At 43.2% G+C, this 18,663-nt stretch overlaps 1 protein-coding gene across 6 annotated transcripts in view; it reads right to left on the minus strand.

The window, feature by feature from the left end:
* Positions 1 to 3: 3 nt before the first annotated feature.
* LOC131188233 (GRAM domain-containing protein 2B-like) overlaps positions 4 to 18,663 on the minus strand; it is a 60,216-nt gene continuing 41,556 nt past the window's right edge. For 2 of the 6 annotated variants that reach the window (XM_058163349.1, XM_058163347.1), the window contains exons 8-13: positions 17,945 to 18,013; positions 16,812 to 16,857; positions 15,076 to 15,147; positions 13,896 to 13,980; positions 12,953 to 13,060; positions 4 to 981 (exon numbers count right to left, since the gene is read on the minus strand). In XM_058163349.1, the coding sequence (XP_058019332.1) occupies positions 966 to 981; positions 12,953 to 13,060; positions 13,896 to 13,980; positions 15,076 to 15,147; positions 16,812 to 16,857; positions 17,945 to 18,013 (396 nt within the window). In that variant the 3' untranslated portion in view covers positions 4 to 965. Of the gene's footprint in view, positions 982 to 12,952; positions 13,061 to 13,895; positions 13,981 to 15,075; positions 15,578 to 16,811; positions 16,858 to 17,944; positions 18,014 to 18,663 lie in introns of those variants that run through there. The other 4 variants (XM_058163348.1, XR_009152741.1, XR_009152742.1 and 1 more) reach the window with 4 other exon arrangements.

Below are 18,663 nucleotides of genomic sequence, written 5' to 3' on the forward strand. Positions count from 1 at the left end.
AGCAAGTTTAATAAAAGAGAAATGCTACTTTGCATTATAAATAACTGGATTTAATTTATGCCCAAACGGCTGATATTTTAAAAATAAGGTATCTGTCATGAGTCAAAATCCCAATTTGTCCCTGAAAATGCTGGTCTGGGTGTGGGGGAAGGGGAGACAAGGGGAGAGGGGAAAATCCTTGGTATTTTAAAACAATCTTTAACAGATTTTCAACTGAACGTAGAACTCATTCTTCTCCATCTGAAATGCCAGCGGGTTACCTCAAGCAGGATTTGAAGGGCCAGCCCTTTCCCTGCTCAGCTCTTAACAGTTTCTACTTTGTGGTAGATCACATTTGAACACGGAGGCTCCATAGTTGCTTTGCTTAAACATTAATAACACCCCAATACTCTGAACTCTGGAGGTAGAGTCAATAGTAAAGGTGTCGGTGATAGCATAAGCCTCTTAAACCACCCACTTATGCTAGTTACAAAAATATTGTGCAAGATGATAAAACATACCTTCCCTGGCCTTTAAAAAAAGAGGAAGGGGGGAAAGGTAGTTTTTTTTTCCCCACACACAAAAACTAAGAGAGAGGTGTTTCACCTTTCCCATCTTCTTTTACATGGAAATGTTAGGAGTAAAAAAGTTACTAAATTTTGGCTTCTCAAGGCACACGATAGATCCATGGTGGGTCAGCCTCTGAATTTTGCATGGTGCACAGGCACCCTTTAAAAGTTATCTTTCTATATTCTCTACTTCTTGGGGAGACACCCCCCCTCTATTTCCAGAAAAAGCTGGGGGGGGGGGAAATAACCCCGAGCAGAATCGATGTTGTAAGATCCTGCGTGGTTGAGCTTGATGATCGAGGGCTAAGGAAAATTCTGTTTCTCCTTTAAGTTGTGATCAGCGAGAAGTTGTGATCAGTCACAGAAATGTCGGTTTCAGCATCACCTTGCATAGATGCCCGGAACACAATTTATTCCTCAGCTTCGCTTATATCTAAACGGAAGAAAAAAATAAAAATGTAAGAAGAACAGATACTAAAGGCCACCTCAACAGGTGTGATGAGTTCTTTTAGACCAGGGGTCTCCAACCTTGGCAACTTTAAGACAGCAAAGCTGGCTGAGGAACTCTGGGAGTTGAAGTCCACAAGTCTTAAAGTTGTCAGGGTTGGAGACCCCTGTTATAGACCAAGGGTAACATATTGCGTCAAGGGATAAGACTTTTTTTAAAAAATTCTTATTTTCGTATGACAGACATCCAGGATAGGATGGTGATATCAAATATATGCATGGAAAAATATTACATAGGTAGAAAGTGGTAAAAAGCATTACCCTCCCTGGCCTTTAAAAAAAGTCAAAGGAAGGAGAAAAGGTAGGTTCCCCCACCCCCCCAACACACAATCTCCTTAAAAGAGCGATGTTTCGCTTTTGTCATCTTCTTTTACAGGGAAACGTTGGGAATAAAAATGCATGGGAAAAAAGAGAGCGCTCTTTTCTGGCATACATTTTTTTTCAAAAATTGTTTAAAACATTTCAGAGACTTAGCATCTTTTTGTGCGGATGTATTTCAGGAAGGGATTCACGCAACAGGGACAGGCAGCTACTCTACAGGTAATGTGTGTACAGGTAATCCTCGACTTACAATAGTTCATTTAATGACCTTTTCAAAGTTTCAATGGCACTGAAAAATGTTACTTACGACTGTCTTTCACAGTTACGACTTTTGCAGCGTCCCCATGACCATTTGATCATAATTCAGAGGGTTGGCAACCGGTTCATACTTACGACGGTTGCGATGTCCCAGGGTCATGGGATCCCCTTTTGCGACCTTCTGAGAAGCAAAGTCAATGGGGAAGCCAGATTCACTTAACAACTGGGTTACTGACTTAGTGATTCACTTAACAACTGCAGCAAGAAAAATGGGGCAAAACTCACTTAACAAATGTTTCCCTTAACAACAGAAATGTTAGGCCCAATTGCCGTTGTAAGTTGAGGACCACCTGTATATCTGAAATTTTTGTTTGCTGAGCTCAAATAGTTTAGTCCCAGATATTTGGGTCTAAATGAAGCTATCTCAGACTAGTTGCCAAGGTTAATTAACTGGGTTAGGAGATTTGCGCAACGCAATAATCGCATTTGACTCATTTAAATATATTGTGTAATTAAATTCAGGTCCTTTGACTGTTGCAATTATTGCCCCAAGGAACCAGGATTGTCTAGAGACAATCTGGCATTAAGAAAAGAAACACAGCTACTGAGTCGCTGAGAGATCGAGCCAACAGCTGGCACAATCCAACTTGAAGCAAGAGCAACAGCATTCAAACAACCAGAAGCAATGTGGAGTTTGTAAGCTCTTTGTTTAACAACCCAAATATAAATAAATATTTTTTTTCCTTCTAAGCCACTATGTGAAATCGACTTCCCCAAGAAGCGGGAAGGCATTTCTACAAAAGTTTGTCCTTGTGATGCCACTCAAAAGTTACAGTTGGAAGTACTTTCTACATCTGCTTCCTGAAAGTGCCCACCGATTATTCCATTGGTCCTTTTTCACCTCTCTGAAGATTTCATCAACTCCATCCAACCACAAGTTACTTGATGTTCTCCTTTCTCCCTACCCATGTTCCTTTTCTTCATGTAATTGGTTTTCAGCCTAACTATCATTCATTATCTCTAGATGACCTAACCAACGCAACATATTTCTTTAATGCTGGTCATTTCCTTTGGTATACAGTCTATATTAATTGAGCAGCCGCTTATTCTTATCTCTTGTTTTCATCTCACATGTACTTAACCTCTTTATTTCCACAGCATTCAACTTCCTCCCTGCCACCCAAATATAAACAGTACTCAAAATGTGAATTATGGAGTCCTTAAATGTCTATGGAGATTCTCAGTCATCCAAGTCATTGTTGTTCCAAAGGTGCTTTTTTCCAGGAGGCAACTGGACTTTCTGGTTTTTCTTTGAAGACATTTCGCTTCTCATTCAAGAAGCTCTTTCAGCTCTGACTGGATGGTGGGGAATGGAAGGATTTATATTCCTTGCAGGCAGCTGGACATTTAACCACTCGCTATAAGAATGCAAATGTCCAGCTGTCTGCAAGGAGTATAAATTCTTCCATTCCCCACCATCCTGTCAGAGCGTAACTAGGTAACTTGATCAATGCCCTGCAAGCAAAATCACCAAGCTCAAAGAGCACCAAGAACTCCATGTGTTGTGACCGAGGCCTAAGTAGTGATTACCAAACACAATTCAGTCCTGAACAAACTTATTTTATTAAAACGGCTGAAAATTAATCCATTCTCAGCTTAGTCCAAAACGAATTCTTTATAAACAGTCCTTCGGCCTTACTACCAAACTTTGTTGTCTTTGGCAACCTGCCAAAGGCTTTTCTTGGCAAAAACCCCACAAAGTTCAAGAGACGCTGACAAGAAGCAATGGAATCAACTTTGCTTTTCTACAAAGAACCCAATGGCTCGTTGCTGCTCTTTTAAGCCTTATGGGAGGGGCCAATCTGGCCTTACTCCCTAGTCGTCCTTTTTGCTTTAGTTGCTCTTGCCTTCTGGCAGCTCTTCTCACGCATGCACTAGGAACAGGCTCCTCCTGTTCCTCTGCCTCTCTGCTGTCTGCCTCTGGAGGCTCTGGAGTCCGCACATTGCTCCCAGATGACCCTGGCCCCATCTCTGCCTCCAACGCAAAGCCCTCATCCAGGCCTTCCCCTGATTCCAGGACTGGCCTATTGTCTTCCCCAGCCTCCACACTGTCCGACTCCGCTGCCAGGTCCACAGGCTGCTGGCGGACCACAACACCATGGTTCAACTCTGAGCTACAAATATTCTCTGCTAAAATGAACTTCAGGTAGTCCTCGACTTACAACCATTGGTTTAGTGACTCTTCGAAGTTACAATGCACTGAAAAAAGTCACTCATGACTGCTTTTCACACTTATAACCATTGCAATATCCCCCTGGCCAAATGTGATCAAAATTTGGGTCCTTGGCAACTGCATGTATTTATGATGGTGACAGTATTGTGGGGTCACTTGATCACTTTTTGCGACCTTCTGACAAGTAAAGTCAATGGGGAAACCAGATTTACTTAACAACTATGTTAGTAACTTAACTGCAGTGATACACTTAACTGTGGAAGGAAAGTGGGTTTGACTCATACAAATGGGTCAAAACTCACTTAACTGTCTTGCTAAGCATTAAAAATCGGGTTTAATTATGGTTGTTAAGCCAAGGACTACATGTATATAAATTTTCTCCCTCCTCATTCTCAGTACCCATCCCACCCTGCCCCTAGCCAGTGGTGGAATTCAAATTGTTTTACTACCAGTTCTGCAGGTGTGGCTTGGTGGGCATGGCGGGGGAAGGATTCTGCAAAATCCCCATTCCCTCCCCACTCCTAGGGGAAGGATATTGCAAGATCTCCATTCCCTCCCTACTCCTGGGGGAAGGATATTGCAAAATCCCCATTCCCACCCCACTCTGGGGCCAGCCAGAGGTGATATTTGCTGATTCTCTGAACTACTCAAAATTTCTGCTACCAGTTCTCCAGAACCTGTCAGAACCTGCTGAATTTCACCCCTGCCCCTAGCCCAGTATTTTGTTATTTCTGCAAGAAAGGCTGCGGTAGAAAAGGGAGGCTCTTCTACATTTAGGAGAGAAGCCTCCATGACCAGGTAAGCTCACTTCCCAAGAAGGGTGGATTGGCTACAGGTTTGCCAAACATCTTTGGTACACTCTCCACTACCTGTTAATGCTTGTAAAACTGTAGACATTGCCTAAAGGCACGTAACCTACACACAGGCACCCAAGAGTCTTAAATGGATTTTGAACCTTCCTATTTAAGTCAAGCCCAACATTGGGGATTTAAAGAACTGAGACGCTTTAGCAAGCTAGGTGAAGTAGAATAAAATTCAGGCTCATTTCCTGAAACAGCCAAACTGTTGCAGGTTGAGGTTGTGACTTGGATGTTCTTCCCTTATAACTAGTGCAGCTGCCAACTGAGAGAAGGTGGCACGAGTTCAAGCAAAACCAGCAAGTGGTACGGGTGCGAACAAATCCTTTTGCACAAAAGTCAGATTGCATAAGAATCAGCCTTTGCAATTCTTTCTCTCTGATGCAATTCTGCCTTCAGGTAGCTGGTGAAGATGGTAGCCTAAGCCTTCAATGTTCCAGTTTCTCTTATTTTCTATTTTTGCCACGCAGGTTGAGGAAGGCTGAGTTCTAAAGCACCTTTTCAAACCTACACATATTTTTGGAAAAAGCCACAATACAGTGATGGCTTTTGGTATTTATTCTGATATTGTAGAGCAGTCTTTCTCAGCTTTAATAACTTTAAGACAGGGGTGTCAAACTCAAGGACATTGGGCTGGATCTGGCCCATGGGTTCACCCTGGAAATAGTGAAGGACTGGCCCGCGGTGCCTATGCCAGCGAAAATGGAGCTCGGGAGGGCTGCGGGAAGCTCTCTAAAGCTCCATTTTATTTATTTGTTTGTTTGTTTGTTTGTTTGTTTGTTTGCATTTTTATACCGCCCTTCTCCAAAGACTCAGGGCGTTGTACAGCAAGTAAAACGACAATAATCCAAAACCATTTAAAATATCATAACAAAGTTAAAAATCTAATTAGACTGCTGTATACTTAAAACTATTAGATAAAAATACAAAAAATAAAAAACCCTTGTTAAAAAACCCAAAAAACTAGTTTAGTTAAAAAACTAAAATCCCCAAATATTAAAATCAATCAATCAGACCAGCCCCGCTTGGTGAAAAAAGAAAGTCTTGAGCTTGCTTTTAAAGGTCCTAAAATCAGGGAGAAGACGGAGACCCACCGGCAGCTCGTTCCACAGAGCCGGGCCCCCCACAGAGAACGCTCTTCCCCTGGGGGCCGCCAGCCGACATTGGTTGGCTGACGGCACCCTAAGCAGGCCCTCCCTGTGAGAGCGCACTGGACGCACCGGACAATGGGAGGTAACTGGCGGCAGCAGGCGGTCCCGTAAATATCCCGGTCCGATGCCATGGAGCGCTTTAAAAGGTGATAACCAACACCTTGAAGCGCCCCCGGAAGACCACCGGCAATCAATGCAGCCTGCGCAGGAGAGGTGTTACATGGGAGCTACGAGGAGCTCCCTCAATCCCCCGCGCGGCCACATTCTGTACCAGTTGGAGCCTCCGGATGCTCTTCAAGGGGAGCCCCATGTAGAGAGCATTGCAGTAATCCAGGCGGGAAGTGACGAGGGCATGAGTGACGAGTGCATAACGAGTCCCGGTCCAGGAAAGGGCGCAATTGGCGAATCAGGTGGACCTGATAAAAAGCTTTCCTGGCGACGGCCGTCAAATGGTCTTCTAAAGACAGCCGTGCATCCAGGAGAACGCCTAAATTGCGCACCGATTCCCTGGGGGCCAGCGATTCGCCCCCCCCCCCAGTCAGCAATGGGGTAAGCTGACTATGCCGGGATGCCGGCATCCACAGCCACTCCGTCTTGGATGGGTTGAGTCGGAGCCTGTTCGTCCCCATCCAGATCCGAATGGCTTCAAAGCACCGAGTCATCACATCGACGGCTTCGTTGGGGTGGTTTGGGGTAGAGATGTACAGCTGAGTGTCGTGGGCATACAGCTGACAACTCACCCCAAAACCACGAATGATCTCTCCCAGCGGCTTCATATAAATGTTGAACAGGAGGGGTGAGAGAATCGACCCCTGTGGCACCCCACATGTGAGTTGCCTAGCGGTCGATCTCTGCCCCCCTGTCAACACCGTCTGCGAACGGTCAGAGAGGTAGGAGGAGAACCACCGTAAAATGGTGCCTCCCACTCCCAACCCCCCCCAACCGCTGCAGCGAGATATCATGGTCGATGGTATCGAACGCCGCTGACAAATCTAACAGGACAAGAACAGAGGAGCAACCTCTGTCCCAATTTTCATTGGCAGAGGGTTGCAGGAGGCCATCACAGCCAAAAACAGAGCTCAGGAGCTCGTTTTCACTGGCAGAGCACTTGGTCCACCACAGGCACCCCCAACACGAGTGATATTGAGCTGGCCTTGCCCACCCTGGCCACACCCATCCCAGCCCCCCCCCCCCCGAGGTCATGATGTGGCTCTCAATGAAATTGAGTTTGACATCCCTGCTTTAAGATGTCTAGGCCAGGGGCCTGCAAACTTGGCTCTTTTAAGACATGTGGACTTCAACTCCCAGAGTTCTTCAGCCAGCAAAGCTCAGCAAAGCTGGCTGAGGAACTCTGGGAGTTGAAGTCCACAAGTCTTAAAAGAGCCAAGTTTGCAGACCCCTGGCCTAGGCAAAAGGGCCCAAAAGATGCCTTTTGTAATTATCAGAAGCAGCTCAGATAAACAACACCCTAATTCACTGAACTATAAGAGGAACAGATACGACATCATCAGACTTTCAAGATGCTATTATTATAGCGCTACTCAATAAAAGTAGGTTTATCCATCCTGTGGAGTTGATTTCATGGTCCGCTTTATCTAGTGAGGCTAATAGATAAATATTCTCCTAAACATTTACATTTTAGTTGTCATTTGGGTATAAACTCTTTAAATCAGTTGCAAAAATTCCAGCCACATAATCCTGCCACACACACATCCGAATTGCTCCCAAGGTTTAGGCTGATTTAAAGCACAGAAAACTCATTAAATCCATGGGAAGTGATCTAATTAACCATTCACCAATTAATGTGACTTCATTTAAGAAACATTTAAATGTATGAAATGTTTTTTGTAGTCTGGTCCCGTTGTGGTCCGCCAGCAGCCTGCAGAGCTGGTAAGGGAATTGGACAGTGATAAGGCTGGGGAAGACCTGGATGAGGGCTCTGCGTTAGAGGCTGAGGTGGGGCCAGGGCCATCGGGGAGTGAGGTGCGGACTCCAGAGCCTCCAGAGACTGACAGTAGTGAGGCAGAGGAACAGGAGGAGCCTGTTCCTAATGCACGCATGAGAAGAGCTGCCAGAAGGCAAGAGCAGCTCAAGCAAAGAGGACGACTCGGGAGTAGGGCCAAGAGATGATTGGCCCCTTCCGTAAGGCTTAAAACAGACCAGCAATGGGTGTTTGGGCTTTGCCGGAAAACAACGTTGGTAGCTTCATCTTCTTGCATTTAGTTTTGTATCAGTGTCTTCTGAACATTTGCCAAGAAAGGCCTTTGTCTGTTTGCCTAATTGGACCAAGGTTTGCAATAGGACTGAGGAATTTGTGTTGGGAGGAATTTGATTTAATTTAGTTGAACTACGCTGAGAATGAAGTAATTCTCAGCTGTTCGAATAAAGTTTGTTTGTTTTTTCACTGACTGAGTTTCCTACTACCTACTTGGGCCTAGGTCACAACAGGTCCTTGATCACAAAACAGTTGTATACTTCTCGGGCATCCAAGAGAGAGGAAGCTGAAAAAAAGTTGAGATAGCGACCACAACCACACAACCAAAGGCCCCCTTCTTTGATTTACAAAAGGAGGGGGCATTAGTCAGGCAGTCACAGCTGCCATCTTAACTTTTTTGAATCCCATCTATTCCCGTATGGATACATCTGATGCCCTTTTTTGACAGAATTAAAGTTATAATATATTAACTCTCTGCTTCTGCTAGAATAGCAATTGCTAAGTATTCTGATTCCTCCCTCTAGATGTTGTTAAAAACCAGTTTCCAAGAACTTAAACTGGCATTTTTAGTGCTGAGGAATGTCAAGAGTTGAAGTTTAGAATTACACATACGTTCAGCACTGGGAAAAAGTTGAGGGCTTCAATGGGACTTTGTAAGTCTTTGACTTACAACCGGAATGGGATAACTTGCCGCAGGACAACTTGCTGTGGGCAACTTGCCATGGGACAATTCAACAAGTACAAAAGTTAAGTTAATTTTGATGGAACCATAACCATCAATAAAATAAAAACCTCAATCCGGAAATACAAGTTACAATAATTTGGACGAAAACGTGGTCACCAATAAGAAAAGTACTTGAATGAATCTATTAATACAGCACTGAATTGTCCCACGGTGAGTTGTTTTGCGGCAACATGGCCATGGTGAGTTGGCCGTGGCCAGTTGTCTTAGGCCCCTTACAACCACAATTGAGATCAGAGTTTCAACTGCTAAACAAGGAGGTTGTTAAGTGAGTCACACCTGATTTTTACAACCTTTTTTTGTTCATGGTTGTTAATTGAATTGAACTGCTAAGTGAACCTGGCTATCGATAAATCTGGGTTCCCCCATTGACTTTTCTTGTCAGAAGCCAGCTGCGGGGGGGAGCAACCCCAGGATGCTGCCAGCTGTGGTAAATAAAGGCTGATTGCCAAGTGTCTGAAATTTAATCACACGATCCTGGGCATGCTGCCATGGTCGTAAGTGCAAGGACCGGTCGTAAGTAATTTTTTTAACATTTTAAAAAAGTTGTAAGTTTGAACGGTTGCTAAACAAATGATTTTAAATTGAGGGTTGCCTGTAATTGCCTCAGATTTGAAGGAGGAATTGGAGTAGGAACCTTAACAATAGGGATGACTTAAGGATCAAGATTGTTCTTCTGTGGCAGATGGAGGTTGTTGGAGAGAGGCACATTTCGAAATGAGAGAGGATGGTTTTGCTCTCCCGTGCCAAGTTTATGAAATAGGGAGACTGCCTTCATGCCAGGCTATCTTAATCTCTCCTTGTCATCCAAACCAGAGAAGACGCCTCTCTGCCAATAGTTATATAACAAGACAGAGCTGGCTGAAGGTGACAGAAACTATGTTGAAGGTGGCTAAGAGAAGGTGTTACCACCCATACCACTCATGGGGATCTGATTTCTTTAAAGGAAGAATTAAGACAGTGAATTCTTCCTTCAAGGAAATAAGAAAATTTTCCTTGAGGTAAACATCCAGCAATTAAAAGAATGGATAGCAAGCAGTAGCAGCGTCTTTCTGTTAACAAAAGAGCAATTTCAGAAGGGCTCCTGGGATCTTAGACAATACAGGTAGTCCTCGACTTACAACCATTGGTTTAGTGACCGTTTGAAATTACAAATTTTACATAGTGACTTATGATTGTTTTTTTACACTTAGAATTCTTGCAGCATCTCCTGTGGTCACGGGATTAAAATTCAAATGCTTAGCAACTGGCATTTTTTTATGAAGGCTGCAGTGTCTCTGGTCAAGTGATTACCTTCTGCCAAGCAAAGTCAATGGAGAAGGAAGATTCATCTAACAACCATGCTACTAACTTAACAGCTGCAGGGATTCACTGAATAACTGTGGAGAGAATGGTCGTAAAATGAGGCAAAACTCACTTAACAACCATCTTAGCAACAGAAATGTTAGGCTCAATAGTGACTGTAAGTCAAGGACTACCTGCACACACAAGTTCAGAAGCTCAGAATCATCCAGTATATATAAACAAACATTATCTAGGCGAGTATTGAAGGATCTGTGTGATGAACCAGGACAAGGCACGAAGGCCACACAGCCAGCTGAGAGTTCAAACTCCCCTTTAATAGTTCAACTTTCCCCCAAACACTTCCACGTTCATGGCAAGTCCCAGAGCAAAATGCTCACAGCCACACGCAGCAGCCTCTGGCTGTGAGCAGTCCAGCAAAGCAAAGGAACAGGGAAATGAATCCATGAAGCAAGGAACAAGGCACTGAGTCCACAAAGCAGGGAAGAAGCAGTGAGTCCATGAAGCAAGGAAGAAGGCAAGCAGTCCCACAAACGCCAGACGTCTGCAACGGCACACAAAACTCCACTAACTTCAGCAACAGAGTGGTCAATGCCTGGAATGCTCTACCTGACTCTGTGGTTTCATCCCAAAACCCCCAAAACTTTAACCTTAGACTGGCTACTGTTGACCTCACCCCATTCCTAAGAGGTCTGTAAGGGGCGTGCATAAGAGCACCAGTGTGCCTACCGTCCCTGTCCTAATGTTCCCTTTAATTGTATTCATTTTATGTATTCAATTCATGCTTATACATATATATATATTATCTAATATGTACTTGACAAATAAAAAAATAAACAAACAAAAAATTGAGCGTTGTTCCCGACAAACATTCCTCCCCCATGTCTCCTTAAATCTCAGTCCCCAGGTGTGCCTTGTGAAAAGGGGCAGGGCGCTCTCCTCTCAAGTCCTCAGGTAAGCCTGTGCTGTTCCCGCCTTCTCTCCACTCTCTGTGCTCGGGAATCAGGAGGGAGCGGTCCTTGCTCATCGCAAGGCGCTCCATAGCTCCTCATTTCCAGTGCTTGCCCTCTCTCAGTCATCCTGCCTCCGTTCCTCCCTGCTAACAAGCCGCCCCGATCCTGAGGGGTCCTAAGCTGCCTCCTCCTATTCCTCCCAATGTTCCTCCGAAGCCAATGAAGCCAGCCTCTTGATCTCCGTGGGCTCCAGCTCCCCCGCAGATTCAGGCTCCGACAGGGGCTTGACAATCTATTGAAGGTAATCACTGATCTGGCAGCTGCATATTTACCAGAAGAGCACGAATGTTATTCTTGGCTTCAAACTAGAGACAATTTGGCAAATTATAAACCAGCAGATTGGACGTCTACACTAGATGAGGATATTTTGTGAAGGAGCTCAGCAATTAACAAGGGCCAGCATGGGTTTGTCACAAACAAGTTATGCCAGACTAAACTTATCTCCCTTTTTGAAATAGTATTAGCTTAATAGGGAGAATGCTATGGGCACAGTGTACCTTGATTTCAGCAAAGCATTTAACAAAGTGTCTCATGATGCTTTGATGAATAAAAGGGTAAAATATAGGCTAGAGGCTCCTACTGATTCATAACTGGCTAATGACCACACCCAGAGAGTCAGTACAAATGCTTCCACATGAGATTGGAAACCAGTTAAGAAAGAGGCCACAGGACTCTGTCTTAGCTTCCAACATATTTGCTAATGACTTGAATAATGGGATTAAGAGGGTGATTATTTAGAGCTGCCATTTTAGAAGGCTCAGGAAGATCTAGACGGGATTGAACCCGTGGGACAAAATGAACAGGATGAAATTTGATTGGAGGAAATGTTGGAAAGTTGTATCTTAAGATTTATGATGAATATATTTATGAGCCTGATCATGATTTGTAACTTGTTGCTTGTATGTACAGTGAAAACTTATGCAACGGACACAAATCCCTGGTGTGTCCAATCACATTTGATCAATAAAGAATTCTGTTCTATTCTAAAAAGAAAAGCTCAAGTAATCTAATCAAAAGGTCAAGAAGACTAATCAAGGAGAGAAGCAACCAAGATCTAAGGAGAAATTATCTAATCAAGGAGAGACGCAAACCTAGATGTCAACCCTGGAGCCATCTTTGAGTGTCTTCAGGTTGCCATAGTGAGGCTGGATGGAGCTGTGGGAAAAGGAGGGGTGGAATAGAGATAACAGGGGGGTGAGAATATGTAACCAAAATATCATTCTTTCTTCTGGAAACCAAGGACATTCTCACCAGCACCTGGAGGGGCATAGATGGGAGGCATCTTGGATGGAAAGAGAGACCTGATTGGGGCATATGATGGTTGTGTATAATGGGGGAGGGGAAGAACTTTGGATTTTGAATTGGATGGGGAAAACCTGCTGGACTTCAGACTCAAATTTTCACCAATTGTGCCAATATGACATGCCTAATAAATTTATACTTTGAGGAACTTTGTCTTGGAGTTTTGATTTCTTATGGGCTGTTACTTGGAACCCTGACACTAGATCTAAGGAGATCTAAGGAGAGCAGTGAGAACTATTAACCAATGGGACAACTTGCCTCCAGAAGTTGTGGGAGCTCCATCGCTGGATTTTTTAAAAGAGATTGGATAGCCGTATGTCTGAAATGGTATAGGGTCTCCTGCTTGAACAAGGGGCTGGTCTAGAAGACCTCCAAGGTCCCTTCCAGCTCTATGCTGATTCTGTTGCCATCACCTCTTCTGCCGGTCTGTGGAGCCAGGAAGGTTGGGGAGCTGTATACAACATTGTCTAACTCTGTACAAATTAAGAAACAAAAACACTCACTGATGCTGAAGATCCAGTTCAGGCCAAGCCCCCATAGAAATCAACTGTTCTTCCAGCTGGATGATACGCAGACCAATGTAGCCCGAAGAACAAAGCAGGAGAACGACCCTACAGGAGATGCAGATAAAGCTTGTTTAAAAGTCAGCATTGGGAAAAGAAATAACAGCTGAGACTATTCCTAGTTTAGCCCTGAGAGCTGTAGTACTAAAGAGGTACAAGATCCATACTCTAAAATAGTTTAAGTGATTAAATTCTATTTAATTATCTTCATTTTAATCATATATTCCTTTTTAAAACTTTTTTATTATATTGTTAGCTGTCCACAATGAACCATGGTGGCGCAGCGGTTAGAGTGCAGTACTGCAGGCTACTTCTGCTGACTGTCAGCTGCCTGCAACATGGCAGTTCAAATCTCACCAGGCTCAAGGTGGACTCAGCCTTCCATCCTTTCAAGGTGGGTAAAATGAAGATTCAAATTGTTGGGGGCAATAGGCTGACTCTGTAAACCGCTTAGAGAGGGCTGTAAAGCATTGTGAAACGGTATATAAGTCTAAGTGCCATTGCTATTGCCCAGAGTCACTGCAACAGTGAAAAGGGTGGCATAAAACGAATTTTAAAAAAATTGAACCATTTTCCTTCATTTCTTTACCTACAATTCTGATTAAAAAAAATAAAAATTGGATTTTCGGGGAATCTATTCCTAGCATTCCAGAGACCAATTTTAAATTACAGAGAAAACAGATTCCAGCTAAATATTACAAAGTGCCTCCTAGTTATATAACACTTCGATAGTTGAACCAACTAAGCCATAAGGCAGGGAAGCTTTTCTCTGCTGGATGTTCACAAAGAGGTTAGGCAGTTTTCTATCTGAACATTTAGATTTCTGCACCATGATGGTTGGACTAGATGGCCTTCAAACAGCAGGGTTTTAAAGTTCACTCACAAAAAGAGGTAGATGATTATAACGGTGTTGAAACGGCACAGCGGAGTCGTCCGGTTTGCTACTGACTTCGTCGTCTGCCCTGCCTCTGCCAAAGGAAAGTTCATCACAGTTCATTAGAAGATGGTGACAAAGATAATTAAGATCCTTGCTTGCTACACAATATGATGCTTGGGAGGACTGGGAAATTTTCTTAGTTTTGGAAGGCAACAACACCCAGGAAATAGGTTGCAAAGAGCATCTCAAGGAACAGAGCTAAATACCACAAGATGCATTAATTTACCAAAGCATATAGGTAATCCTCAACGAATAATCATTTGATTAGCCACCATCTGAAGTTACAACAGCTCTGAAAAAAGTGACTTATGACTAGTCCTTGCACTTGCAGCCATAGTCGTGTTCCCATGGTCATGCGGTCAAAATTTGTGTGCTTGGCAACCAGCAGGTGTTTACAATGGTTGCAGCCTCCTAGGCCATGTGATCCTTACTTGCGACTTCCCAGCCAGTTCTGACAAAGTCAAGAAGAGAAGCCAGATTCGTTTAGTGACCTCATGATTCACTTAACAATTGAACTGATTCGTGTAACAAAAAGGTTGTAAAATCAAGCGTGTCTCATTTAACAACCACCTTGCTTAGCAACAGAAATTCTGGTCCCAATTCTGGTTATAAGTCAAGGACTACCTGTATCTACAGAATTACTCCAGTTTGCAGATCTTCTGCTATTACTACGGTGATCTAAAGGCAGTCAGTATTTTTCCTCCATTGTTGTTATTGTTCAATTGGGGAGAAACTTGTTCAGTTGATGGCAGCCGAGATCCATTTTTTACAGCTCTGCACCTGCCAAGATCTGTGGCTGAAATTCTATACCAAACCACTGATTTTCGGTGGGTCAATGTTTTTGTTTTAAAATACAATCTAAAATTGGCATCTTCCATCTTTATTAGTTCCATGCAACCTGATTTACTAGAATTTCTTGTAGTAAATTTCTTTTGCCTAAATTGCCCCCAATTTAGCCCACCCCTATCATTTAGCCACGACTACACCCTGTGCGGCTCTTGAAGGCAGATTTTTTTTAAAAAAAGGAACATTCTCCCTACTTCCCAAATATTGTCCACTGTACTGAGAAATCCAGACCAGTTTTGCCCACCCACAATTCTCAAAAATGAAAGGATTGGTCCCTTACTTTGCTGTTTTGTCACCTGCTGTTGCTGCTCGCAAGACGCTTCATAAGGTATCTGGATCCTGTCTGCCACATCTGTTAAATAAGAAACAAACCCGAGTGCCAGTCAGCACACAGCCTGAGAATTGGCAATGAAAGGGGTGGGCAATTTGTGTTTTTTAGAATCACTGATCAGCAATAAAGGAACCAACCCTCAAGACATTTGCCGCAGATCAGATTTGGTAGGGTAGTCATGAAAGGCTTGGAAAGACCATTTAGATGCTATGATATGTCTACAAAGATCGGAATTATGCTGTTTTCCCTGTGATAATCTATGGAAGCAAAAGTTGGCCTCTGAAGAAGCAGAATAAGAGAGTGCATTGATGCATTTGAACTTTAGTGTCTATGACGATTCTCAGTCATCCAGGTCATGGTTATCCCAAAGGTGCTTTTTCAAAAGGCAACTGGACTTTGATTTTCCTTGAAGATGTTTCGCTTCTCATCCAAGAAGCTTCTTCAGTTCTGCCTGAATGGTGAAGGATGAAAGGACTTATATTGCAGCCATCTAGTCATTAGCACTTTTTCTGAGAATCATTGAGGCCACTTTGAGGTTTATCCATGACCTCAGCGTCACCTGAGTAGCACAAATGGGTGTTCTGACCTAGGTGGTTCCCAAACCTTATCCCGACAAAAAAATTCCTTTTTATTAAGTTACTGTGAATTTCTCTCATTCACACTCAGCCTTTCAAGGGAGAATTTACAGACTTTATCATGCTGTCAGGTCGACCAATTAGGCGAACTAATTGTCTTCTGCAAACTACACTCCCCTTTCGCTCCTCTTTTATTCTCTCTGGGAAGAGCCATTCATCATCCACCTGTGGCCTTACTCCCAAGTCGACCCTTGTTCTTTAGCTGTTCCCTTCATCTGGCAACTCTGCATGCACACACTGGGAATAGGCTCCATCTGTTTGTATTCCTCACTAATGTCTGACTCTGGAGGCAGCTGATAACTGGCATCGGGCCCTGGCCCCCTCTCTGCCTCCAACGCAGAGCCCTAATCAGAGCCTCCCCCAGACTCCAGGACTGGGCCTATGTTCCTCCCCAACCTCCCCACTCGAGTCTGCTGCCAGCTCCTCTGGCTGCTGGCGACCACGACAATGGGTGTGGAATCTTCTTGGAACTGCTGAAAGCACTGTTGGAGAAGGCTTCTGAACATACTGTGGATAACCAGGGAGGACTGGGGGATGGGGATGGACAAACGGAGCACGGAGAAAATCAATCCAGAGTTCTTGTCCAAGGGACACATGACCAAATTCAAATATCATATTTTGGACACATTATGCTATAAATCTTTATAGAGATTTAATCTTTTTGGACACATTACATACTGTAAATCTTTTAGCATAATATGAACTCCCAGGAGGCGATAATGTTGGGAAAGGTGGAAAGAAAAAGAAATAGAGGACAACCAGTAGTAAGGTGGACGGACTTAGTTGCAGCAGAGATGGGAGTATTGTTGAAGACCAGGTTAGGCAAAGATCATCACAGAGAAAATCTATATACGTTGATGACAATTTGATGGCACAGTCAACCAACTGGGTGGGGGCAGACTCGGGTTTTGGCATGTCTAACAGAACTACTCAGATGAGCTTTGAAAGGTGACCTGGCCTTTAGATGGAAGCACTTTGCCATTCTTTCCCATATATTTATTCATGTTGAAAACATGGCAAAAAATAAAAAATAAAAAACTCCAATCTCACCTGTTTTCTCTGGAAAGTTGTAATTTGCATCTGATTCCTTCGAGTTCTACAAAGAAAAAAGAATGAAGATTGGTCGGGGGAGACATTTTTTAGATTGTTCAGAATAATCCAGAAGCTTTTCGCTTAAAGATTGGACTGTACTAGGAATATCTAATCCTCAATTTACGATGGGTCACTTAGCAACCATTCAAAGCTACAATGAACTTCCTTGGGGATACCCCAAAGGTGCTTTTTCAAGAGGCAACTGGACTTTCTGGTTTTTCTTTGAAGACATTTTGCTTCTCATCCAAGAAGCTTCGTCAGCTCCTTAGGGGTATTTATAACCTGATAGAGTTAGTGGAAATGGCCAAATTGACTGCTTTGGTTAAAGAAAAGAACACAACTAATTTTGTTTCTACTTAGAAACTGCTTTTGGACTTTGTGCTTGTGGTGAAAAAAAATGAAACTTTGACACTGGGTTTTGTTGATTAGATAGGTTTAATGTTATGGAAATGGCTAATTTATATTATTATATAAAAGTAAAAAAATGAGATCTTGTTACTACCATATCTTCTAGTACAACCAGGGGGCTGGACTAGAAGACCTCCAAGGTCCCTTCCAACTCTGATATTATTATTATTATTAATTATTATTATTATTATTATTATTATTATTATTATTATTATTATTATTATTATTATTATTATTATATTCTTTATCTTATTTAAGCATTTACTTAACAACTGCCACAAACAAGGTCATAAAATTAAGTCAGTCACATTTTGTGACCGCCACGACTTACAACCTTGATGGGCAGGCTCCATTACGGTGGTACGTTGAGGACTACCTGTACTATGAGCCAGTTTGATTGCGGGGTTATATCAAATATGGGCTGCAAGAACTGAGACAACTAGAGGGAAGCAAAGATGTAGAAAAAAAATCTCTGAACACTTTGCTGCCACCCCATGGCCACCTAGATTTTTGCAGCCCAGGCAGGCTTTTCAAGATAATTTGGAAGCAATGTGGTGCTTGAAAGAACAATGATTCCCCATCCCTGATTTACACAAAGTATAATGAGTCTAACCATTTATTTCCTAATAATATAAATGTGTGAAAGAGGATGTTTATATTATTTGTGACTTGAACATACACACCAAGGGTACCTTCAGGAGATGGTCTGAGCTGATGGGAGGTGGAGTTGGACTGTTATTCTGACTGCTGTCCTGGAAGCAGCACAAAGAGAAAGAGGATTATTTCCTGACAGTTAGAACAGTAGAATCTACTTGGGTCAAAAGTTGGAAAGTAAATGCTGACAATTTAATTAAACAATTTCACGACACCTTCCCTGACAAACCTAAGAAACCTCTTGGAGAGGGGAGGGGGGGGTAGAAGGGAATTGTGGACCACTGACACTCTTCTTTATCGACTCTTTGTTTTCTTTCCTAGGATATAGCTTCTTTTCCAAGGGGGGACGCCTGTCAGGCCTGGAAACCATATTAGACTTTAGGGTTCCAGACGCTGCCACATTTTTCCCCTGAGGGGAGGAGGGGGGGTTGAGGGGTATGGTAATATTCTTCAAGCGGTCAAGGTCGGATGGTGTTAACGTCTGCAGGAAGAGTGGCAAGAAAATATTCGAATGAACTGGAAGAACGTGGGACCATGTGACCATCAAAGGGGTCAGGGGGGTGGGACTCTTGGGGTTTGTATAACTGGAAAAGAATCCGGAACTTCAGTTTTGGAATTGCACTCATCGTGTGCCAGTCTCCTCATGCTAGTAAAGAACTCTGGAAAAGAAATGTCTCTGAGTTTCTTTTATGCAGAAGAGGTATTTCTGGAACCTTGACATAATCAGTGGAACAACTTGCCTCCAGGA

The sequence above is a fragment of the Ahaetulla prasina genome, chromosome 1 (genome assembly GCF_028640845.1).
Source record: "Ahaetulla prasina isolate Xishuangbanna chromosome 1, ASM2864084v1, whole genome shotgun sequence".
NCBI lineage: Eukaryota > Metazoa > Chordata > Lepidosauria > Squamata > Colubridae > Ahaetulla > Ahaetulla prasina.